Source organism: Somniosus microcephalus, chromosome 16 (assembly GCF_052327205.1).
Source record: "Somniosus microcephalus isolate GS21.2 chromosome 16, FLI_Smic_1.0, whole genome shotgun sequence".
NCBI classification, from domain to species: Eukaryota; Metazoa; Chordata; class Chondrichthyes; order Squaliformes; family Somniosidae; genus Somniosus; species Somniosus microcephalus.
In genome coordinates, this window is record NC_141002.1 from 18,681,514 (window position 1) to 18,701,530 (window position 20,017).

Genomic DNA, 20,017 nt, shown 5'->3' on the forward strand with positions numbered 1-20,017 from the left:
CTGCTACACATACCAAATGTTATGTCTCAAACTACTCATATCTCCCAAAATATTATTTTTTGAAAGAAATCTATCTAATTTGCAGTTGAATAAAATCGATACCAACTGCTTCCACTGTCTCCCTAGTGAGCCTGTTCCATAGATAGATGGTTGGTGTGTGGAAAGAGAGAGGGTGTTTCTGAGGCGTTTGATCAGGACAGTCGAGGAAGCTTCTACCGGAGCTGAAGGGTCCAGTGCCGACACTGAGCGCCTGAATTGCTCTATTCCACAGCGCTAAACTCAACTGGACCTGCCACATTAATGCTGTGGCTGCTAGAGCAGGTCAGAGGCTGGGTATTGTGCGGTGAGTGACTCTCATTTTCTGACTGCCCAAAGCCTCTCCACCACCTACATGGCACAAGTCAGGAGTGTGATGGAATACACTCCACTTGCCTGGAAGAGTGCAGCTCCAACAACACTCAGGTAGCTCGCCACCATCCAGGACAAAGCAGTCTGCTTGACTGGCAGCCACTCCACCACCTTAAACATTCACTCCATCCATTACCCACAGGATGCACTGCAGCAACTCGCCAAGGCTTCTTTGAGAGCTCCTCCCAAACCTGACACCTCCAGCACCTGGAAGGACAAAGGCAGCAGGCGCATGGGAACACCGCCACCTCCAGGTTGCCCTGCAAGTCACACAACATCCCGACTTGGACATATATCACCGATCCTTCATCGTTGCCGAGTCAATATCCTGGAACTCCCTATCTAACAGCACTGTGGGAGTACCTTCACCACGGACTGCAGTGGTTCAAGGCGGCGGCTCACCACCACCATCTGAAGGGTAACTAGGGGTGGGCAATAAATGTTGGCCTTGCTAGAGACATCCATATCATGGGAATGAATTTAAAAAACTAAACATCATTCACGTGGAGTCCAATTGTGGATGAGGTGAGTTTACACCTGAAAAGGGAAAGTCTCATTAGAATGGCGGCTGGGGGGGGGGGGGGGGGGGGGAGCAGAATCCTTACCTTGGGAAGTTGAGGAGAGTCGGCACGTGACAGACGAGGTGAAATACTTTGGGGCACTTCTCGCAGCAGAGCAGGTCTCCCCCGTTCTGGCAGACTGCGCACCAGTCCTCGTTCGGATCATCCTCTTTACTGTTGTCTCCCCCGGCCCGCGCAGGCTTGTGAGAGGCGCTGGTGGGCTGGGGCCGCCCGTCGTAGGGGGCTGTGGGATTGGAGGAAGGGGATGCCGTGCTGTCTGGAGGGTCCGCCTTGGGTGTGCCGTCTCGGTAACCAACCATCTGCCCATCCATCACCATCTTCCTGGACCGGAGAGGGGTGGTGTTGTTCTGTTGGCTAGTTAGCTACAGGGGAGAGAAAAAGAACAGGTGCCGTCACAAGGGAACAAAACGTAGCATCAGACCTGAGCCCAATATGAAGCTTCACAAGGACGGATCAGGGACTTGCCTTAGAGTCCCGGCACGTCCTGGATCACCTGCTCCCAACTCCTAATGTGGCACACAATGTGGTTAACTCTTAACTGCCCTCTGAAGTGCCCTGGCAAGTCACTCAGTTGTATCAAACTGCTACAAAGACAGACAGCAGCAGTTCAAGGAGAAGGCCTACCATCACTGTCTCAGGGCAACTAGGCATGGGCAGTAAATGCCATCGATGCCTACATCCCAAGAGCTAATTTTTAAAAACTGGCCAACTGCCGACAGGGCAACTGGTTAATGCAGTAGCAGGAGGTTTTCATTCGACAGTAGTGACCCTTGGGATCCTCCCAGACGTATTGTATATTGTCCGATTAAGAAAGGTTCTGCAGCAATATAGTCAACCAGCTTTCACACAAGGATCGTTGGTGTGCGAGTAATTGGAAGCCCTGTGCGGCACCCGGGCCTCCGCGCTCGCACCCGGGCCCTGTGATGTAAAAAGACCAAGGTCCATCTAGTGCACCTTCTACCATCCTGGATACAATGGATACCAGCAAGATACCATGATACCAGGAGCTGTTGACTAATCATAGCGATCAATCTCTAGTCTACAACAGACCCAGACACGAAGCGAGGGAAAGCCCCAGTGGTGGAGAGCTTTGGGAACCATAGGTCCAAAGTCACCTGTTCCTACAATTGATAACTGCTTAGATTTTGCACCTATTACACAATTTTGTATAAAAGTGTTGGGAAGATATTGGAACATACAACATTAATAATTTAATGGTGCTGGTTGGATTTTTAAAGAAGCTCAAACTAACCACACAAGTTTCCATGATTTCTTCCCCAGGCTCTTGCTTCACCACGATGATGGGGAAATCGCACAGGTCATCCTCGGCAATGGCCTCCTGCTTGATTTTAATCGGCTCTAGACGAACGACTGGGGGCATCTGCTGAGACTCGGGTCTCATTAGTCTGCTTAATGAGGAGCAACTGAAAGAACATGAGAAAAGAGTGTGAGAGAGAGAAAAAAAAAGAGAAAGAACACAAGGAGGTGGGCATGTTTAGAAGGGTTAATTAATAGCCAGTATGGTCTACAAGGCCTCACTCACCTCCCTCTGCTCCCAGTGCTGGAGGTACATCCTGGAACATGCACACTGGTGACAGTCACTGACCCTAAGAAACAGGAGAAAGCATGTCAGGCTACGAATAACACCGAGAGCCCGATCCACATCAAGCCCTTGGAGCAATCGCCACAACTTTTGCGGTACTTGCGATTCGTACAAGGCGATGTCATGGCAGGCTATTGGACTGTGGGGGCATTACAGCCAAACCGGATTCCATCCTCCCCCAATGTCCAGCTTTGTGCTGTGGGCCAGTTTGAAGCTACCCAACTATCTTGCATTAAATATAGTGGAACGCTCAACGACAACGGAATCTTTGTCATCCCATCAGGCTGGGCTGGATCAGGCTGCAGGTCCCAGAAGGTAGCCCGCCTAGCACTACCTAGGAGAGACATTGTTGTCTCTATTCGGTTACCGGAAGACTGCTGGAGTCACAGGCAGAAGCCCATCCACTGGTGCAGGCCTCTCCGCAGGAGCTCGGCTCAGTGTCTTCCTGTCCCCTCAGATCTCCAAAGGTTTTTAAAATTTAATAAACGGGGTGGGTGGCACAATGATTTTGCATTCGCTGCAGTCACTGGTTGTAGCAATCCTACTGGGGTTAGTGTTCCTCCGAGCTTTCCCCTCACAATCCTCCAAAGATAGAAATATCCTTTTATATAGAAAATATACAAGTGCAATATGTTGCTGTATCGCAAACCTGACTACCAGTCCTGCCCGTACTGAAGGGCTGAAGTTCGCCCGTCTCCAAAGGTCCCTGGTTTTAGTGGCGAGCACTGGGTATCAAAGTATGTCACCGAGCACTATGCCGTCAATGCCTTGTGGCGGCGAGAGGTTTAACTGCGGTGCGGAGTTACCTGTATGTCCAGGAGAGGGGACAGAAGGGCCAGGAGAAGGGTTTGTGCTGGTTGCGGAAGGCTTTGCTGGCATAGAGTTGCCATTCCTCTCTCTGTTCAATAAACTTTCCAGCAATACTGTCCCTGCATCATCCAGCTGCAGTTTGAAGGAGAGAAAAGGCACTGTTTAAGCACTTGTTTCTAAACACAGGTAGACTATCCTTTATCCGAAAACCTCGGGACCAGCCATGTTTCGGTTTTCGGAAAATTTCGGATTTCAGAAGGTATTTTATAAGACTGGGAAATTTGTCGTGGGTGGGGGTCGGGGTCGGGTCGGCGGGGGTCGGAGTCGGCGGGGGGGAGGCGTAAGTTGTGCGCCACTCTGGTCATGTCGTGCGCACGACTTACGCTGAACGAAAAAACTTTCGGTTTTTAGAGGTTTTCGGAAGTTTGGATAAAGGATAGTCTACCTGTATTATCAATATTTGTATTATTCACCAGTTGACTGATTAATGGCTTGACTCGGCTATTGGTGTTCGGTGGTAGCGCAAAACAGCAAGAACGAGTCAGCAGAGATTTATCACTTGATCAACACCTAAAAACTGATTATCTGGTCATCATCACATTGCTGTTTGTGGGAGCTTGCTGTGCGCAAATTGCCTGCTGTGTTTCCAACATTACAGCAGTGACTACACTTCAAAAGCTATTCATTGGCTGTAAAGCGTTTTGGGATGTCCCGAGGTCATGAAAATGCTATAGAAATGCAAGTCTTTCTTTTTTCTTTAATATTCACCTTCTTGGCTCGGTGGTGGTGACTTGGCCTCTGACCTTTCAGGGGCGGACTCCTGAACGCTCGAGACTGAATTAGGTGTTTGGGTTTTACTCAGGATATTTCTCTCGTGCTCAGTGCCAAAGCCCAATTCTATAAATGAGCCCGCTCTCCCTACCAACTGAAACCTGTTCTTCTTTCCTCACCTAAATGGCCAACCTGAATACTTCTCCACCCCCTTCACAGGTAGGTGAAAGTACATGGTGAACCTGTACAAACTGACACACCCCAAAAAAGACATTTATTGACAAGTCTCAAATAACTTACATTGTTATAGATACAAACTGCACCGTGAAACCACAGACACTCGCAAATTACAAACTATGCACAGCCTCCGATGCTCCAAGAACACGCAGGTGAATGCGGAGTGGCAACGGCTGAATAAACGGCTCTCTCTGGGATTGAATGCTTGCATGGCTCTGTCCCAGGGATAGTCTGGTTTCTCTGCCTCTATGGATGCTGGGTAAAGAACTCCCCATGCTACCTCACCTTCAGTTTACATTCAGGTGCCCATTGCACTGGGCTCCACGGTGTAATTTCCCACCTCCAGCCCGGTGACGTCACCCCCACTGCCGCAGAGAGCCAGGACTAGGCTGCTCTGGATTCTGGGAATAATGAGCTACGCGAGCGCAGGTGTCGGGATCCATCTAGGGTCGGGAGTCAGGGGGAGCTCGGGATGGGGGGGCTCGGAAATCGGAAGTCCCTTTAGAGAAACCGAAACACTTAAATAATTGAATTCTCTCTTCCCCTCCCCCGCCCTCCCCCCAAATCTCTCTTTTGCTGTATTTCTACGGGGACTGATGGCTGCAGTATTGGCTTCCTCTCAGTCGGAGGCTCTGTTTATGCTGGCTGAGTGGAACCACAGTGTGTGGGTGTGTGCTGATGCACACCACGCCCTGCAGTTAAAAACTGGTTATTGAGAGAGCGTGGGCAGGATTGTTTACACCCTCCAATCATTTAAACTGGATTATTTTTGATGGGCGATGGCTAAGGTTACACAGTGGCTGTTGTTAGCAGACCAACGGGAATTCCCTCCCTGGTGCACGAAACTCAAAGTTAGTATGCAGGTGCAGCAAGTGATCAAGAAGGCCAATGGAATGTTGGCTTTTATTGCTAGGGGGATGGAATATAAAAACAGGGAGGTATTGCTGCAGTTGTACAAGGTATTGGTGAGACCGCACCTGGAATACTGCATACAGTTTTGGTGTCCATACTTAAGAAAAGACATACTTGCTCTCGAGTCAGTACAAAGAAGGTTCACTCGGTTAATCCCGGGGATGAGGGGGTGGTCATATGAGGAGAGGTTGAGTAGATTGGGACTCTACTCATTGGAGTTCAGAAGAATGAGAGGCGATCTTATTGAAACATATAAGAATTGTGAAGGGGCTTGATCGGGTGGATGCGGTGAGGATGTTCCCAATGATGGGTGAAACTAGAACTAGGGGGCATAATCTTAAAATAAGGGGCTGCTCTTTCAAAACTGAGATGAGGAGAAACTTCTTCACTCAGAGGGTGGTAGGTTTGTGGAATTTGCTGCCCCAGAAAGCTGTGGAAGCTACATCATTAAATAAATTTAAAACAGAAATAGATAGTTTCCTAGAAGTAAAGGGAATTAAGGGTTACGGGGAGCGGGCAGGAAATTGGACATGAGTCTAGGTTCGGAATGGTCATGGCCCTGTGGGTAGTGGAGTGGGCCCAGGGGCCGTGTAGCCTGGTTCTGCTCCTACTTCTTGTGTTCTAATTCGGTGTTAGATTTCAGGAGATGGTTTTATTCCTGTTCCTGGCTGGGGTGGAGATCGCCTTTACAGAAGGTAAGTACTGTAGAAAATATAGGGACAGAGTGATCTCCTGGAAGAATTTCGATCGCCTAGATGGGTCGGAGAGGAATTTCCCAGATTTTTTTCTCCCAAATTGGCCATTGGGTCTTCATCTGGTTTTTCGCCTCTCCCGGGAGATCACATGGGTTCGGGTGGATGCACAGTGATAGAAGATTTGAGGTTAGGATCAGATCAGCCATGATCTTATTGAATGGTGGAGCAGGCTCGAGGGGCCGATTGGCCTACTCCTGCTCCTATTTCTTGTGTTCTTGTGTTCTAAACCTTTCCGCCTCTACTCCTTTAAGATATTCCTTAAAACCTACCTCTTTGACCAAGCTTTTGGTCACCTCTCTCCTTGGTGTTAAATTATGTTTGCTAACGGTCCTGTGAAGTGCCTTGGGAAGTTATACTACATTAAAGGTGCTGTATAAATGCAAGTTGTTGTTGTTGAACTACTGACAGCTTCCGAGGCACCAGGCAACTCCAATTCGGGCTCTCCTCAGACAGCAGCACAAGTCCACACCTGCTAACCAGTTCTCTCTTTTGTTCTCTCCCAGCCCTGCCTTTCGATCTATTTCATTTCCTTTCCAGTTTTGAAAAAGGGTTCGACCCAAAACGTTGACTCTATTTCTCTCTCCACAGATGTTGCCTGGCCTGCTGAGTTTTTCCAGCATTTTCTGTTGTTATTTCGGATTTTCCACTGGTGATCGTGTTAAAACTGTGCTGGATCATCACTTGACTGCTCCCCTCAGAATCCCTCTATCTGCGTGCATGCGGAGAAAGCCCACAGTGAAAGGATGAGTTGATCGTCGTGCTGCTTTCTGGTGTTACTAATGTCGTGACTGTTGTTGAGCAGACCAACGCGGCAGCCATTCTATTCTGCGCACAAGCAGCCATGAGGTGGGCCAGTTTATATTGTCGCGAGGAATGTTGTCCAGGATACCAGTTGAATGCCCTGCTTTCCTTCACACAGTGCCGTGGGATCTTTAACATCCACCTGAACCAATGGGACAGGCAGGCGGGGCCTCAGTTTAATGTCTCATCCGAAGCACGGCACCTCCGACGATGCAGCACTCCCTCGGTGCAGCACTGGAGTGTGCGTCTAGGTTAACGAGTTCAGCTGCTGGTCGCCTGGTATAAAGGCAGAAGTGGGCACATAAAGCTTTGTCGGCACTTGTGGTGGGTGCTGTTGTACAAAATGTGTCCACCTGACTCACTAGAAGTAAAATGGGAACCGGGTTCCGTGGGATGGGACACTGTGTTTAGCAATGTAACAAACTTTAAAGTTTTTCTTTAAATGCTTCCCCCCCCCCCCCCCCCACCAACACATCCTCCAAATTGCACCTTGGCAAAGGGTTGGCTCACCCTGCCCCTTTGTATTCCGCTGTGTTTGTTTTTACCTGAATTTGAGGAATATCGGGAAGACAGGATAGATGCTCAGGGTTGGTAACTGATGGGAGCAGTTCGGTCATTGGAATCGGGTTTTTGGAGGCAAATCCGCCACTTGAGTCACAAAGACCATGGTAGGATAAGAGGGGGCTGTAGTGCTGGCTACTGGGAAGGGTCTTGAGTTCCAGGATTGCAGTGCTGAGGAAAATGGGGCAAAAAAAGGCAACAGTAAAATGCACAGTGATGCCTCCAGTAACTAATTCACAGACCGTTATGGGCTCAGTGTGTAGAGCTCTCGCTCTGGGTCAAGCTCTACGCCTTGACCTTGTTACCTCGACGCACACTCCAGTGCAGCACCGAGGGAGTGCTGCATCGTCGGAGGTGCCGTCCTTCGGATGAGACGTTACGCCGAGGGCACCGTCTGCCTGTCCTATTGGTTCAGGTGGATGTTAAAGATCTGTGTGAAGGAAAGCTGGTCATTCTCCTGGTATCCTCGACAGCATCGTGCTCTCAACCAATCAACCGTGACCCATCTCATTTGTGGGATGCTGCTGTGCGCAAAATGGCGGCCGCGTTGCGTCTGCTTAACAGTCACTGCACAACCGTAGTCATCGCACATCCAAAGTAATCCACTGGGTGCGAAGAGTTTTGAGAAATACCACGTGATAAATGTCAGTGTTTCTCTTCTATTATAACCTTAGCACGAGAGAATGAAACTAAGCCAAGTAGGCTGGACAAGGATTGGCCTTCAAGAAATGGAACAACGGATCTCCTTTTTGAGGAACCCAAACACATTCAAAATCATTGGATTCTCTCGTCCCCTACCCAAAATCTCTTTTGCTGTGGTTCTATGGGGGACCGATGGCTGCAGTATTGGGTTCCAGTCAGTCGGTGCCCTTGCTTAAAGTGGCTGAGTAAACCACGATTCCCCTGCTCGAGGTGTGTGCGGGGATGGTGCGTGGGGGGGCGGCGGGGTGTGCACACCGCTCCCTGGAGTTAAAAATGGTTATTTACGAGAGCGTGGGCAGGAGTGTTTGCACCTTCTAAACATTTAAATTAAGCAGAGGTACGTTTAGGAAGTCTTAGCCAAGATCCAGGTTTTTGAAGACATACTTCACGTAATGATAAACCAAAACCGGTTCAAGACTACCTCTCCAGGGGTCTCTCTGGAGTCAGATCAGGTGACTCTGGATTTATAGTACGGCTTTAGTGGGAACCATTGGATAGTGACGCTAATGTCACACTATAAAAGCTTTATTGCAAGGGGGTTCACAGAGAATCACAGAGACGCCACAGTGCAGATAGAGGCCATTTCGGCCCATCGAGCCTGCACCGACACATATCCCACCCGATCCCCGTAACCCCTACACCAACACATATCCCACCCTATCCCCGTAACCCCACGTATTTAATCCCCCTAACACTAAGGGTCAATTTATGATAGCCAATCAACCTAACCCGCACATCTTTGGACTGTGGGAGGAAACCGGAGCACCCGGAGGAAACCCACGCAGACACAGGGAGAATGTGCAAACTCCACACAGACAGTCGCCGAGGTTCGGATTCGAACCCGGGTCCCTGGCGCTGTGAGGCAACAGTGCTAACCACTATACCACCGTGCTGCCCTAGGTTGGAGTACAAGAGTAAGGAAGTCTTGCTACAATTGCACTGTGCACAGTTTTGTCTCCTTATCTGAGGAAGGATATACTTGTCTTAGAGGCTGTGCGCTAAAGGTTTTCTAGATTGATTCCTGCGATGAGAGGGTTGTCCTATGGGGAGAAATGGAGTAGATTGGTCTATACTCTCTGGAGTTTAGAAGAATGAGAGGTGAGCTCATTGAAACATGTACAATTCTGCAGGGGATTGACAGGATAGATGCTGAGAGATTGTTTCGCCTGGTTGGAGAGTCTAGAACTGGGAGCATAGTCTCAGGATAAGACTGAGATGAGGAGGAATTTCTTCACAGAGGGCTGTGAATCTTTGGAATTCTCTGCCCCAAAGGGCTGTGGATGCTCAGTCATTGCGTATATTCAAGGCCGAGATAGATAGATTTTGACTCTAGGGGAATCAAGGGATATGGGAATTCGGGCGGGAAAGTGGACTTATGGTTGGAGATCAGCCATGATCTTACTGAATGGCGGAGCAGGCTCGAGGGGCCGTATGGCCTTAATCCTGCTCCTAATTCTAATTTTCTTATAACTTGCATTTATATAGCGACTTTAAAGTAGTAAAACATTCCAAGGTGCTTCACAGGAGCGTAATCAGGCAAAAATTGACACTGAGCCAAAGGAGGAGATATTAGGACGTTTGGCAAATATTTGGCCATAGATGCAAGTTTTAAGGAGCGTCTTAAAGGAGGAGAGAGATGTGGAGGGGCAAAGAGATTTAGGGAGGGAATGCCAGAGCTTAGGGCCTCGCAACAGAAGGCACAGACGCCAATGGAGGGGCGAAGGAAGTGGGGAATGCACAAGAGCCCAGAATTGGAGGAACGCAGGAGCTTCTCGGAGGGTTGTAGGGCTGGAGGAGGTGACAGAGATCGGGAGGGGGGCGAGGGGCCGTGGAGGGATTTGAACGCAAGAGTGAGAATTTTAATTTCGAGGCGTTGCGGGACTGGGAGCCAATATAGGTCAGTACCCAAATTTATTTCCCTACAGCTAATGTAATTCACACTGTCCATATAGTTTGCCAGTTGCCTTGAAGGAAGTTACTATCCTTCACCTTGCAGAATCTTCACACATTTTAATGTGGTTTAACATGATTCAAGTCATTTTCAACTCACTCAATTCAAATCATCTCAGTTTATTCCTCGTCACCTTCCAGCCTTTGAAGCATTGGCCAATATTCTCAATGTACACCAGTGGACCACCACATGGAACCATGTGAAACATGCCGATCATCCTGTGGGGTCTTCCTTTACTACCCGAGCTAACGGGCGATCATATCAATTGAATTCTAAGTAAATCCAGTGTTTTATGTACACTGTAATCGGGATCTGATCCTAATGGAAAGTAACTGAAGCAACCTCAACAAAAAAAATCAGCTAATGGTTCATCTCGGAGTCAGCTGGTTACTCTGAGCCAGAAGGTTGCAAGTTCGAGTCCACGCCAGGGATGTGAGCACATGATCTAGACTGACACTTCAGTGCGGTACTAAGGGAGCGCTGCACTATCGGAGGCTGTGTCTGCCTGTCCTGATTGTTCATGTGAACCATCTCACGGCACTGCTCCAAGGAGATCAAGGAACTCCCCCAGTGTCGCCGTCAACATCCTTCCCTCAACCAGCAGCACCAACAACAGATGAACTCGTCATTCTAGGAACTCGTTGTGGGCAAAACGTCTAGCTCCTTAACAAAAATCATTTCAAAAGTAGTAAGTCACATGCAGAGAGTTTTGAGAGATTTCCAAGAGATGTGCTGAGGCATTATGAAAACTTTTCAAATCGGAGCTGGAGTCTCACAAAGTCAATCAATGCAATGACACAATCCTGGTGATGTAGAGTTCGCCCTGTTGACATTGACTGAATCATCCACTCGAAAGTCAGTTCCACTTGGAATTAACCATCCCAGACCAAGCCCAGACACTGTTTTGACACTGCCGTCTGCGGCTATTTAGCTGCTGGTTCGCACCTTAGCCAACAGTTGGGGCAATAAGTCTGAAAGTCCACCCACAGCAAAGCTGGCCCGCCTGGGGCTGGGTGTGGTCAGAGATGGCACCACATTAGTCCTCCCAGCCAAAACCAACTGCAGCCGGCCACGCCGCATTGTCCACACTGCCAGCCTGTCACTGAGGGCAACTTTGCCACAGACGGCAAATCGGCAGGTTGGACTCAGCACAGTGGGCCAGTGTCACCCCACGGGCTCACGCCTTAGTTACCATTTCAGCTATGGAAAACCCCAATCCCTCACCCTTACCCATGCAGGATGAAGTTTTAATCCTTCCGGGTTTCATTTTTGAACAGGAGTGGGCGTGAGAAATAAGCTTCTGCCAGGTAGGCGTGTTACCTTGGAAACACTAATAATTGTCGCCTTCCTAATCTATGGACCTTCGTCTTCAACTGCTGCAGTCCTTGTGCTGAAGGTGCTCTTGTAGCAGCTTGATACAACGGAGTGGCTTGCTAGTCCACTTCAGAGGGCAGTGAAGAGTCAACCAGGTTGGTGTGGGACTGGAGTTACGTATAGTCCAGACCGGGTAAGGACGGCAGGCTTCCTTCCCTGAACGACATTAGTGAACCAGTGGTACTTTTACCACATTTTTAGGTACCAGCTTTTCATTTTCATTTTTAAAACCGAATTAGAATTCTTAAACTGCCGTGGTGGGATTTGAAATCACATCTCTTGATTATTAGTCCACACCTCTGGATTACTAGTCCAGCAACATAATCACCACTCTAACATAGCCTTGTCTGGAGACACCTCAAGCTACCTTGGTGTCTGACTGCTCCCAGGTGCCTAGCTGAGCGACGGCTGTGCAGAACAGATTGAAACTCTCCGGCACGGAGTCCGAATATCTCCCAGAGCAACAAGAATATTCCACATACCAGACAGCGCCCAGCTCCCCCCCCCCCCCCCGAGCCTGACCCCACAGTTCTTTCCAGGACCTCTTGTGGCCGTCTCGGGCTTACCTGTCTCATGAGTGGGCTGCTGGTCATGTGGTGCTGCGGCCCACTGTGCTGCTGGGGGCCGGCCATCCTGACCGCGTTGGCAGGCATTCGCATCTGATGGGCCGAGGGGGGCGGTGCGTTCGGATTGCTCCTCTGCAGGCTCTGCAGGCTGATGAGGCGAGGAGGCTGCAGGGACTGAGCGCAATGCAAACAAATGAGCATCAGCAGTGTCTCTCCTACAGGTTCTTTTTCCTCTAAAATCACAATCCCCACCACTTAAAGCAGGTAGTCGCTTATTTCAACCATAAAGCGATCACCAGCATCCATTTGCATTAACGCCAATTTCAAAGTTGCCGGTTTCAACGACTTAAGCGCTCCTGTTTATTTCGGGCAGAAACAGCTGTGCTTACTCACTAGCTCGCACCTCGTTAAGGTGCACTGAATGTAAAAAAAGAGCCTTATTGAGGCTGTCTTCATTTTAATATTTTCGGATGCGTATCTTTCCCCCATTAAGCACTGACCAAAGCAAAGAGAGGAAGGAGTCTATTTTTCCAATGAATTTGTGCCTCCAGCCCATCAGCTGTAAGCATCAGATTTGAAATTCAGATTCATCGCTGCAGCATGAATTTTAACTGTCCTCTCCCTGGCGGTCTGTAAAACTGCATTGAAACTATTTTAAATTTTATTAACGCTACTGTGTTATGCCGGCCACTGCGTGTAGCGGGCAAATCGCATTCACATGAACATGCCCGCTATAAGCGGTGGGGACTGTCCCAAGAAATGTACAGAATAAATCAGTTACCGGTTACTAAAAGATTGGAGCGACTCTAGAAGTTGGGGTTGTTATCCTTGGAGCAGAGAAGCATAAGGGGAGATTTAAGAGAGGCCTTCAAAACAGGATTTGATCGAGTAATAATGAGAAAATGCTTACGCTGGCAGGTGGGACAGATTTACAGTAATTGGCAAAAGAAAAGAAATCAGAGGGGAGATGAGGTTTTTTTTTTTTACGCAACGAGTTATGATGATTTGGAATGCGCTGCCTGAAAGGGCGGTGGAAGCAGATTTAAGCGTGACTTTCAAAAGGGAATTGGGTATATACTTGAAGGGGAGAAAATTTGCAGGGTTCTGGGGAAAGAGCAGGGGAGTGGGACTAATTGGATAGCTCTTTCAAAGAGCCGGCACAGGCACGATGGGCTGAATGGCCTCCTTCTGTGCCGTAAGATTCTATGATTGGAAGTTGTGGGGATTGGGTTGATGCACCGGGGCAGCGAATGGGCCTCACACCTCGAGACCAGGCTGCAAATACAACCAAACTGATGGGACGATGGTCTCTCTCTGTTGGCCGTAGGATGTATGAAACTTGTTTGGGCGGTCTTAATCCAACTACTATCGGGTATGGGCCCATAATACAAGGCTGCCCGTGATTCTCACCAACTTCTACCGGTGCACCATCGAGAGTATCCTGTCCGGCTGCATCACTACCTGGTATGGCAACTGCACCGCCACAGGCCGCAAGGCTCTACAGATGGTAGTGAAAGCTGCACAACACACTATAGGAATTAAACTACCTGCTGTGCAGGATATCTACCCCGAGGGGTGCCGGGGGAAGGCCCTGAGAATCATTAAAGACGCGAGTCACCCCAGCCACAACCTCTTCGCCCTACTCCCGTCCGGTAAGAGATACCAAGGTATACGGTCTCGTACCAGCAGGTTTCGAAACAGCTTCTACCCCCAGGCCATAAGACTCATGAACGTATAATTTATTATTATTTATTACTGTTGTTTTATTTATTATTACTGTTGTTTTATTTATTATTACTGTCTTTCTATTAGTATTTTTATCACTGTTATGCCATGTTTATTCCAATGTTGGGAGGACTCGTAAAAATCAACATTTCATTGTGCAGTACACACGTCTGCTGCATATATGACAAATAAAATTGAATTGAATTGACAGAACGTTAGTTGGTGCTAGATTGGCAATCTCACTCAAAGGCCACAGGATAGCTGGTGTGGTAAGTGGTAAAAGGGCACACTGGAGGAGTTTGGGGCCCGGGCACACTGTGTTGAGGGAGGTCTACTCTCCATCAAACCATGCCCTCCTGGACCTTAGAGCAAGCCTCACTCAGAGTGGGTGGTGGACATGGTGCTGGGGAATGGAGCACTCTCCAAGATCCCTCACCTCAACAATGCACCAAAATATTCACCATTAAAAGTAAATGAGTGCCAGGTGCTAACTGTTCCAAAAGTGAAACTCTCCCCTTTTGAACGTAGCCAAGCTCAGTGAGTGATACCGAGATACATGGTACTTGAATGTAAGTGTAACAGTCTCCTGTTATTTCACTGCAATCTGTATATCTGGGCACACAAAAGCCCTTTGCTGCAGGAATAGTTCCTAATCGATAAAATGAAACCCTAGAGTGTGTCTGGAAAGGGGGATTATGTACCTGGACCGGGCTATCTGTGTCAGGTGAAGCTGGAGTGGACCCTTCCTCCCCAGCAGTAAACACCGTGCAGCAATCTGGTCCGCTAGCTTTTGTTCCAATGTTATTTCTTTCTGGTCATCACGCTAAGCGACGTTAGCGCTACAGAATGGAACCCTTTCCATTGCAGGCATCCTTGAGACAGCATTAAGCTGTCCCCAATCTGGTACAGCACAGTCAGATACTGAGTAAATCTCCCTCCACTCTGCTCCGACCTCCAATGTGACGATTTTTTCCCCATATCCCACACCAATCATCCTTGGGCCTCTCGGAGTGAGCTTGACAATTCCTGTCGAATGAGGGACACTTTTGCTTTGTGTAGACCCATGGATTGAGACATGGTGAGACTTATTTCACATAGGATTCTCACAACAGACTGACAGGACATTCTTCCCATTAGTCTGGTCTGGATTTCAACCCCAACCCCCTGGGGGGTGAAAGGCCAGTGTGCCACCAGTTTTAAAACCAATTCTAGACGTTATTCTTATATGTAAATTAATTAAACTACTAATCACAATTACAAACAACTAATTGTTTTAGGTTCTGACAAGAAGTGATTGCTTATGTTGAAGTACAGCCATTAAAATTTACAAATCCCTCATTAAGCACGTTCAAAGCCGATTCAGGGTTCAGAACTTTTAAGCACTAAGTTCAATATTGAATTATTTCCTTAAATACTCAGCACTGTATGCTTGTATACATTGGGAGCTGGATGAAGACCACACAGACTAATTGTAATGGCTGTAACACTTGTGATAGTCATTCAGGCTGGGTGGCCGCCAATGCTGCTGGGAAGACAGCCAATCCCCGCCTTCTTTGCAGCTAACTTTGAGGTAAAACAATGGTGTTCGTGACTCTGCCTGTTATTCTGAATCAAAGCAAATGTTAGATTGCAGGAGCTCACCTGGTTGCTGGGAGACAGAGGTGGTTGTTGCTGGCCCATGGGTGGGCCTGGGAGCCTGGGCTGCTGGGCAACTGGCACGATGGGTCTCATCTGGTGCATGCGTTGCTGAATTCTCTGAGCCATGACTTGTTGCTGCATGTGCTGGAGGCGAAGCTGGGCCAAATTAATCTGTCCATGGACCTTAGCCGTGTTATTGTCCTGGGACTGCAGGCTCGGTCCTGTAGCCACATTAGGACCACTGCCAGCCGGAGGGGGGGTCTTGTCCAAGACAAGAGAACCTGTTGGGAGGGGAGGGGGAAAAAAAAGTCATAGATCTTCTAGTTTGGAGTGAACTATGGGCAACTGCTCCCATCCCCTCAACCTTTCTATTTCCTAGTCTGGAATGACAAGACAGCAATAGATAGACGCCATTTTATTATCCCCATTTTAAGATCACTGCGTAGCATTCCCCAAACAGGAAGGTAAACGTGTTAAAATACCACCCTGGTCTTAAAGAAAGAACGACTTGCATTTATATAGCTCCTTTCACATCCTCAGGGCATCCCAAAGCATTTTACAACCATGAAGTATTTTTGAAGTGTAGTCACGTGTAAGCAAACACAGCAGCTAATTTGCACAGCGACATCCCACAAACAGCAATGTGATAAATAACCAGGTAATCTGTTTTTAGTGATGTTACATAGGGAAATCAGGAACAGGAGGAGGCCATTCAGACTCTTGAGCCTGCTCCACCATTCAATTAGATCATGGCTGATCTGCACCTCAACTCCATTTACCCACTTTAGCTTTATATCCCTTGATACCCTTACCCAACAAAAATATATCTCAGTCCAATTGCCCTAGCAAATTGATTGAGGGCTTAAATATTGGCCATGACACCGGGGAGAACTCCCCTGCTCTTCTTTGAACAGTGCCATGGGATGTTTTACACCCACCCGAGGGGGTAGACGGAGCCTCGGTTTAACATCTCATCTGAGAGACAGCACCTCCGACAGTACTAAATTATGTGCTCTTGTCCTGAAGGAGAGCTTGATCCTACGATCTTCTGACTGAGAGGAGAAAGCAGCACCACAGAGCCTGGCTGACACAAGGTTGCCAGGACGTGCTTGAAAGTAGGCTGGAGCATTTGCACTCTTCCTTCCCTTGGGCAAGCACCGGAGATCTGATCTTCAGCTTTTCTCAATGGTTGGAAAACAGCACACTGTGCAGAACACACATGTGTATCCAACTTACCCCTCTCCCCAATCCTCACCACACGACTAATACCAACTCGCACTCTAGCTCGGCCCAAAGCACGAGATGTATGTTTTTTGGGGAAGGGGAGCCTTCACCGAGTGTGCTGTAACCAAATTTGCTGACGATACAAAGATAGGTGGGAAAGCAAGTTAGGAGGAGGACACAGAATCTACAAAGGGATATAGATAGGTTAGGTGAGTGGGCAAAAATTTGGCAGATGGAGTATAATGTGGGAAAATGTGAGGTTATCCACTTTGGTAGGAAGAATAGAATAGCAAAATATTATTTAAATGGAGAAAGACTACAGAATGCTGCGGTACAGAAGGATCTGGGTGTCCTCGTACATGAAACACAAAAGATTAGCATGCAGGTACAGCAAGTAATTAGGAAGGTAAATGGAATGTTGGCCCTTATTGCAAGGGGGATGGAGTACGAAGGTAGGAAGTCTTGCTACAACTGTACAGGGCGTTGGCGAGACCAGACCTGGAGTACTGCGTACAGTTTTGGTCTCCTTATTTAAGGAGGGATATACTTGCATTGGAGGCAGTTCAGACGGTTCACTAGCTTGATTCCTGAGATGAAGGGGGTGTCTTATGAGGAAAGGTTGAGCCTATGCTCATTGGAGTTTAGAAGAATGAGAGGGGATCTTATTGAAACATAAGATTCTGAGGGGGCATGACAGGGTAGATGCTGAGCAGATGTTTCCCCTCATGGGGGAATCTAGAACTAGGGGGCACAGTTTCGGGATAAGGGGTCACCCATTTAAGATGGAGATGAGGAGGAATTTCTTCGCAGAGGGTCGTGAATCTTTGGAATTCTCTACCCCAGAGAACTGTGGAGGCTGGGTCATTGAATATATTCAAGGCGAAGATAGACATATATTTGAATTACCGGGGAGGCAAGGGTTATGGGGAGCGAGCGGAAAGTGGAGTTGAGGCTAAGGCAGATCAGCCATGATCTTATTGAATGGCAGAGCAGACTCGAGGGGCCAAATGGCCGACTCCTGCTCCTATTTCTTATGTTCCTATTTTCACATTGTCTGCCAAACACTGGATGCAGATGCCAGTTTTGAAGTCCCAATGGACAAGGGGAGAGCACCTCTCATGCAGCATGGCCTGCCTGCCATTCCTCCATAGATCACGCTCTTCACCTTCCAAGCATCTCAGACAGGGGCATTCCCATTTGAAGCCCATTGATGCCAGTAGTGCCGCAGGGAGTGGGGAAAAAAATTAACAATTGGCACAAAGGCCGCGAGGAAAACAATTAACAAAAGAGTCAAATAAAGACTGAATTACTGCAATAACTAAATGTACTCAGTTACCGTCACAGATCATTCCCTAGCAACACTGGTAGCCTATTTCACTTGGGTATCCTGTAGAAATGGCACCCTGCATACCAGAACAACAGGAAGCGCATGGTGGACATGCCCCACATGAATATTTAAATTCATACCACTGGCTCGCCCCACCCCAAAATACACACCACACGGCAAAGTGGGAGGAGTTCAAGATGGACAGAATGCCTGCCCAGTTTACGCTGCCGGTGGACTGATTTACACTGACAATAGGTGGCAGAACCGTCGCTTCAATGTGGAGATTGAGCGTGTGGGTGAGGCAGGAGAAGGCTCCTGCAGAACTGTACTCCAGTGACTTTGAGGGAGGAGAAAGGGGGAGGGGGGAGGCGAACGACCCGGAAAGGGGGGCCGCTGCCAGAGAGAAGAGGGGAGCAGAGAAAGTGCCTCACTTCTGCCCATGGCCCTTTATCCAAAGCAATCCCTGTGCGAACCCATGCACTTTGTGCCACAATATCCTCCACAAATCAAGTAGCCAAGGCACCTGATCATAAATTACTTAACGTTGAAATGATTGCATGCTGGAGTTTTTAAATGAGGTCATCAGTCAGACCAGCTGGCCCACCGAGCTTTTGCTCACCAAACCTCAGCCCACTAAAGTGCCACCCTCTCAACCGTGACCTTTCAACACTCAGCCCTCCAGAAACTCTCCCACCTGCAGAATCCAACTTTGCTTTGAACAGAGTCTCTACGACCCTGTGTGGTTGAATGTTCCAGACACAAAAACACTATCTCTGAAGAAGTCCCTGCTGAAACCCGTTTGAAAGGTCATTATTCACCAGTTTATGTTTTCACAAATCAGGTACACTGACCTTGAGGCCTGCAATTGGCATCGAGCGAAGGTCATTGCGCGTAAAGTTCACCCCTGAATGTTATGCATACCAAAGTCAGGTTCCCTTCCTCAACCTTTTTCTGCAGGGGCGGAGCCTCCATTCAGTCTGTTCCAACTTACCCAAGTTGAGGACATTCTTGGCCCAGAAGGTTGGGTCGCAGTGAAATCGAACAGAGCTGGTCGCGACCGGGGACGCGTCACATCGTGCTCGGAGAATGTACCTCAGCTGAAATGTGATCTGCAATTGGAGGAGGCGAGGTTGAACATTGGCAGGCCGATTGGGGTGGGGGGCAGGGGGGTAGTGAAAAAGGTGTCAGCACCGCAACAAAACACGCTGTAGGACGCGCGCACACGCGCGATTCCAAATTGCACCACCTCCATTTCTCATGTGAAACAGAAGGGTGGAGGGGTTAGTCGAGAGCGGAGAAACAGATGGTGCAGTTTGGGCTGCACGAGGGCTCCCTTTGCTGCCTCGGCAGGTTATTCTTCCCTTGTTGTGCTCCAAGTGAAGGGATGTTAGTGCCGGGGAATGGAACTCTTCCCACTTCACGCACCCCTGTGCCAGCATCAAGTCCTCCCGGGTCATGCAGGGCACAGCCAGAAGCAGAGTAAAGCTCCCTCTATTCTGCACCCAGTGTGACTATGTTTCCATTACCCACCCCAGCCATCCCGTGGGCTCTCACAATGAGATTGGTGACGAATAAGGGACGGGTTTTCCACTCCTGGCCCGTGCACCCTCGGGTACGATGGTGTAGTGGTTATGTTACTGGATTAGTAATCCAGAGGGCTGGACGAATAATCCAGAGAATGCAAGTTCAAATCCCGCCATTGTAGTTGAACATTTTTATTAAATTTTTTAAAATCTGGAAATAAGAAAAATCTGGCATCAGTAAAAGTGGCCATGAAACTATCGGATTGTTGTAACATCCCAACTGGTTCAGTAATGTCCTTTAGGGAAGGAAACCTGACGTCCTCACCCGGTCTGGCCTATGTGACTCCAGTCTTACACCAACGTGGTTGAATCTTATCTGCCCTGTGAAGTGGCCCAGTGAGCCACCCAGTGATTCAAGGCGACTCACCACCACCTTCTGAAGGGCAACTAGGGATGGACAATAAATGCTGGCCTTGCCAGTGACGCCTTCAGCCCGAGAATGAATATTAAGAAAAGGACTGGATTGAGACTGGCCAAGCTTAGAACCA

General features: G+C 48.5%; 1 protein-coding gene across 1 annotated transcript in view; it reads right to left on the reverse strand.

Moving 5' to 3' along the window:
• Nucleotides 1-20,017, reverse strand: part of LOC147105998 (E3 ubiquitin-protein ligase TRIM33-like) — a 161,955-nt gene that overhangs the window by 13,777 nt on the left and 128,161 nt on the right. The window contains 10 exon segments of the mRNA XM_086008622.1: nucleotides 1,014-1,351; nucleotides 2,242-2,413; nucleotides 2,533-2,596; nucleotides 3,399-3,534; nucleotides 7,424-7,530; nucleotides 7,533-7,598; nucleotides 7,601-7,610; nucleotides 12,033-12,206; nucleotides 15,399-15,676; nucleotides 18,938-19,055. Coding sequence (XP_085864748.1) covers nucleotides 1,014-1,351; nucleotides 2,242-2,413; nucleotides 2,533-2,596; nucleotides 3,399-3,534; nucleotides 7,424-7,530; nucleotides 7,533-7,598; nucleotides 7,601-7,610; nucleotides 12,033-12,206; nucleotides 15,399-15,676; nucleotides 18,938-19,055 — 1,463 coding nt within the window.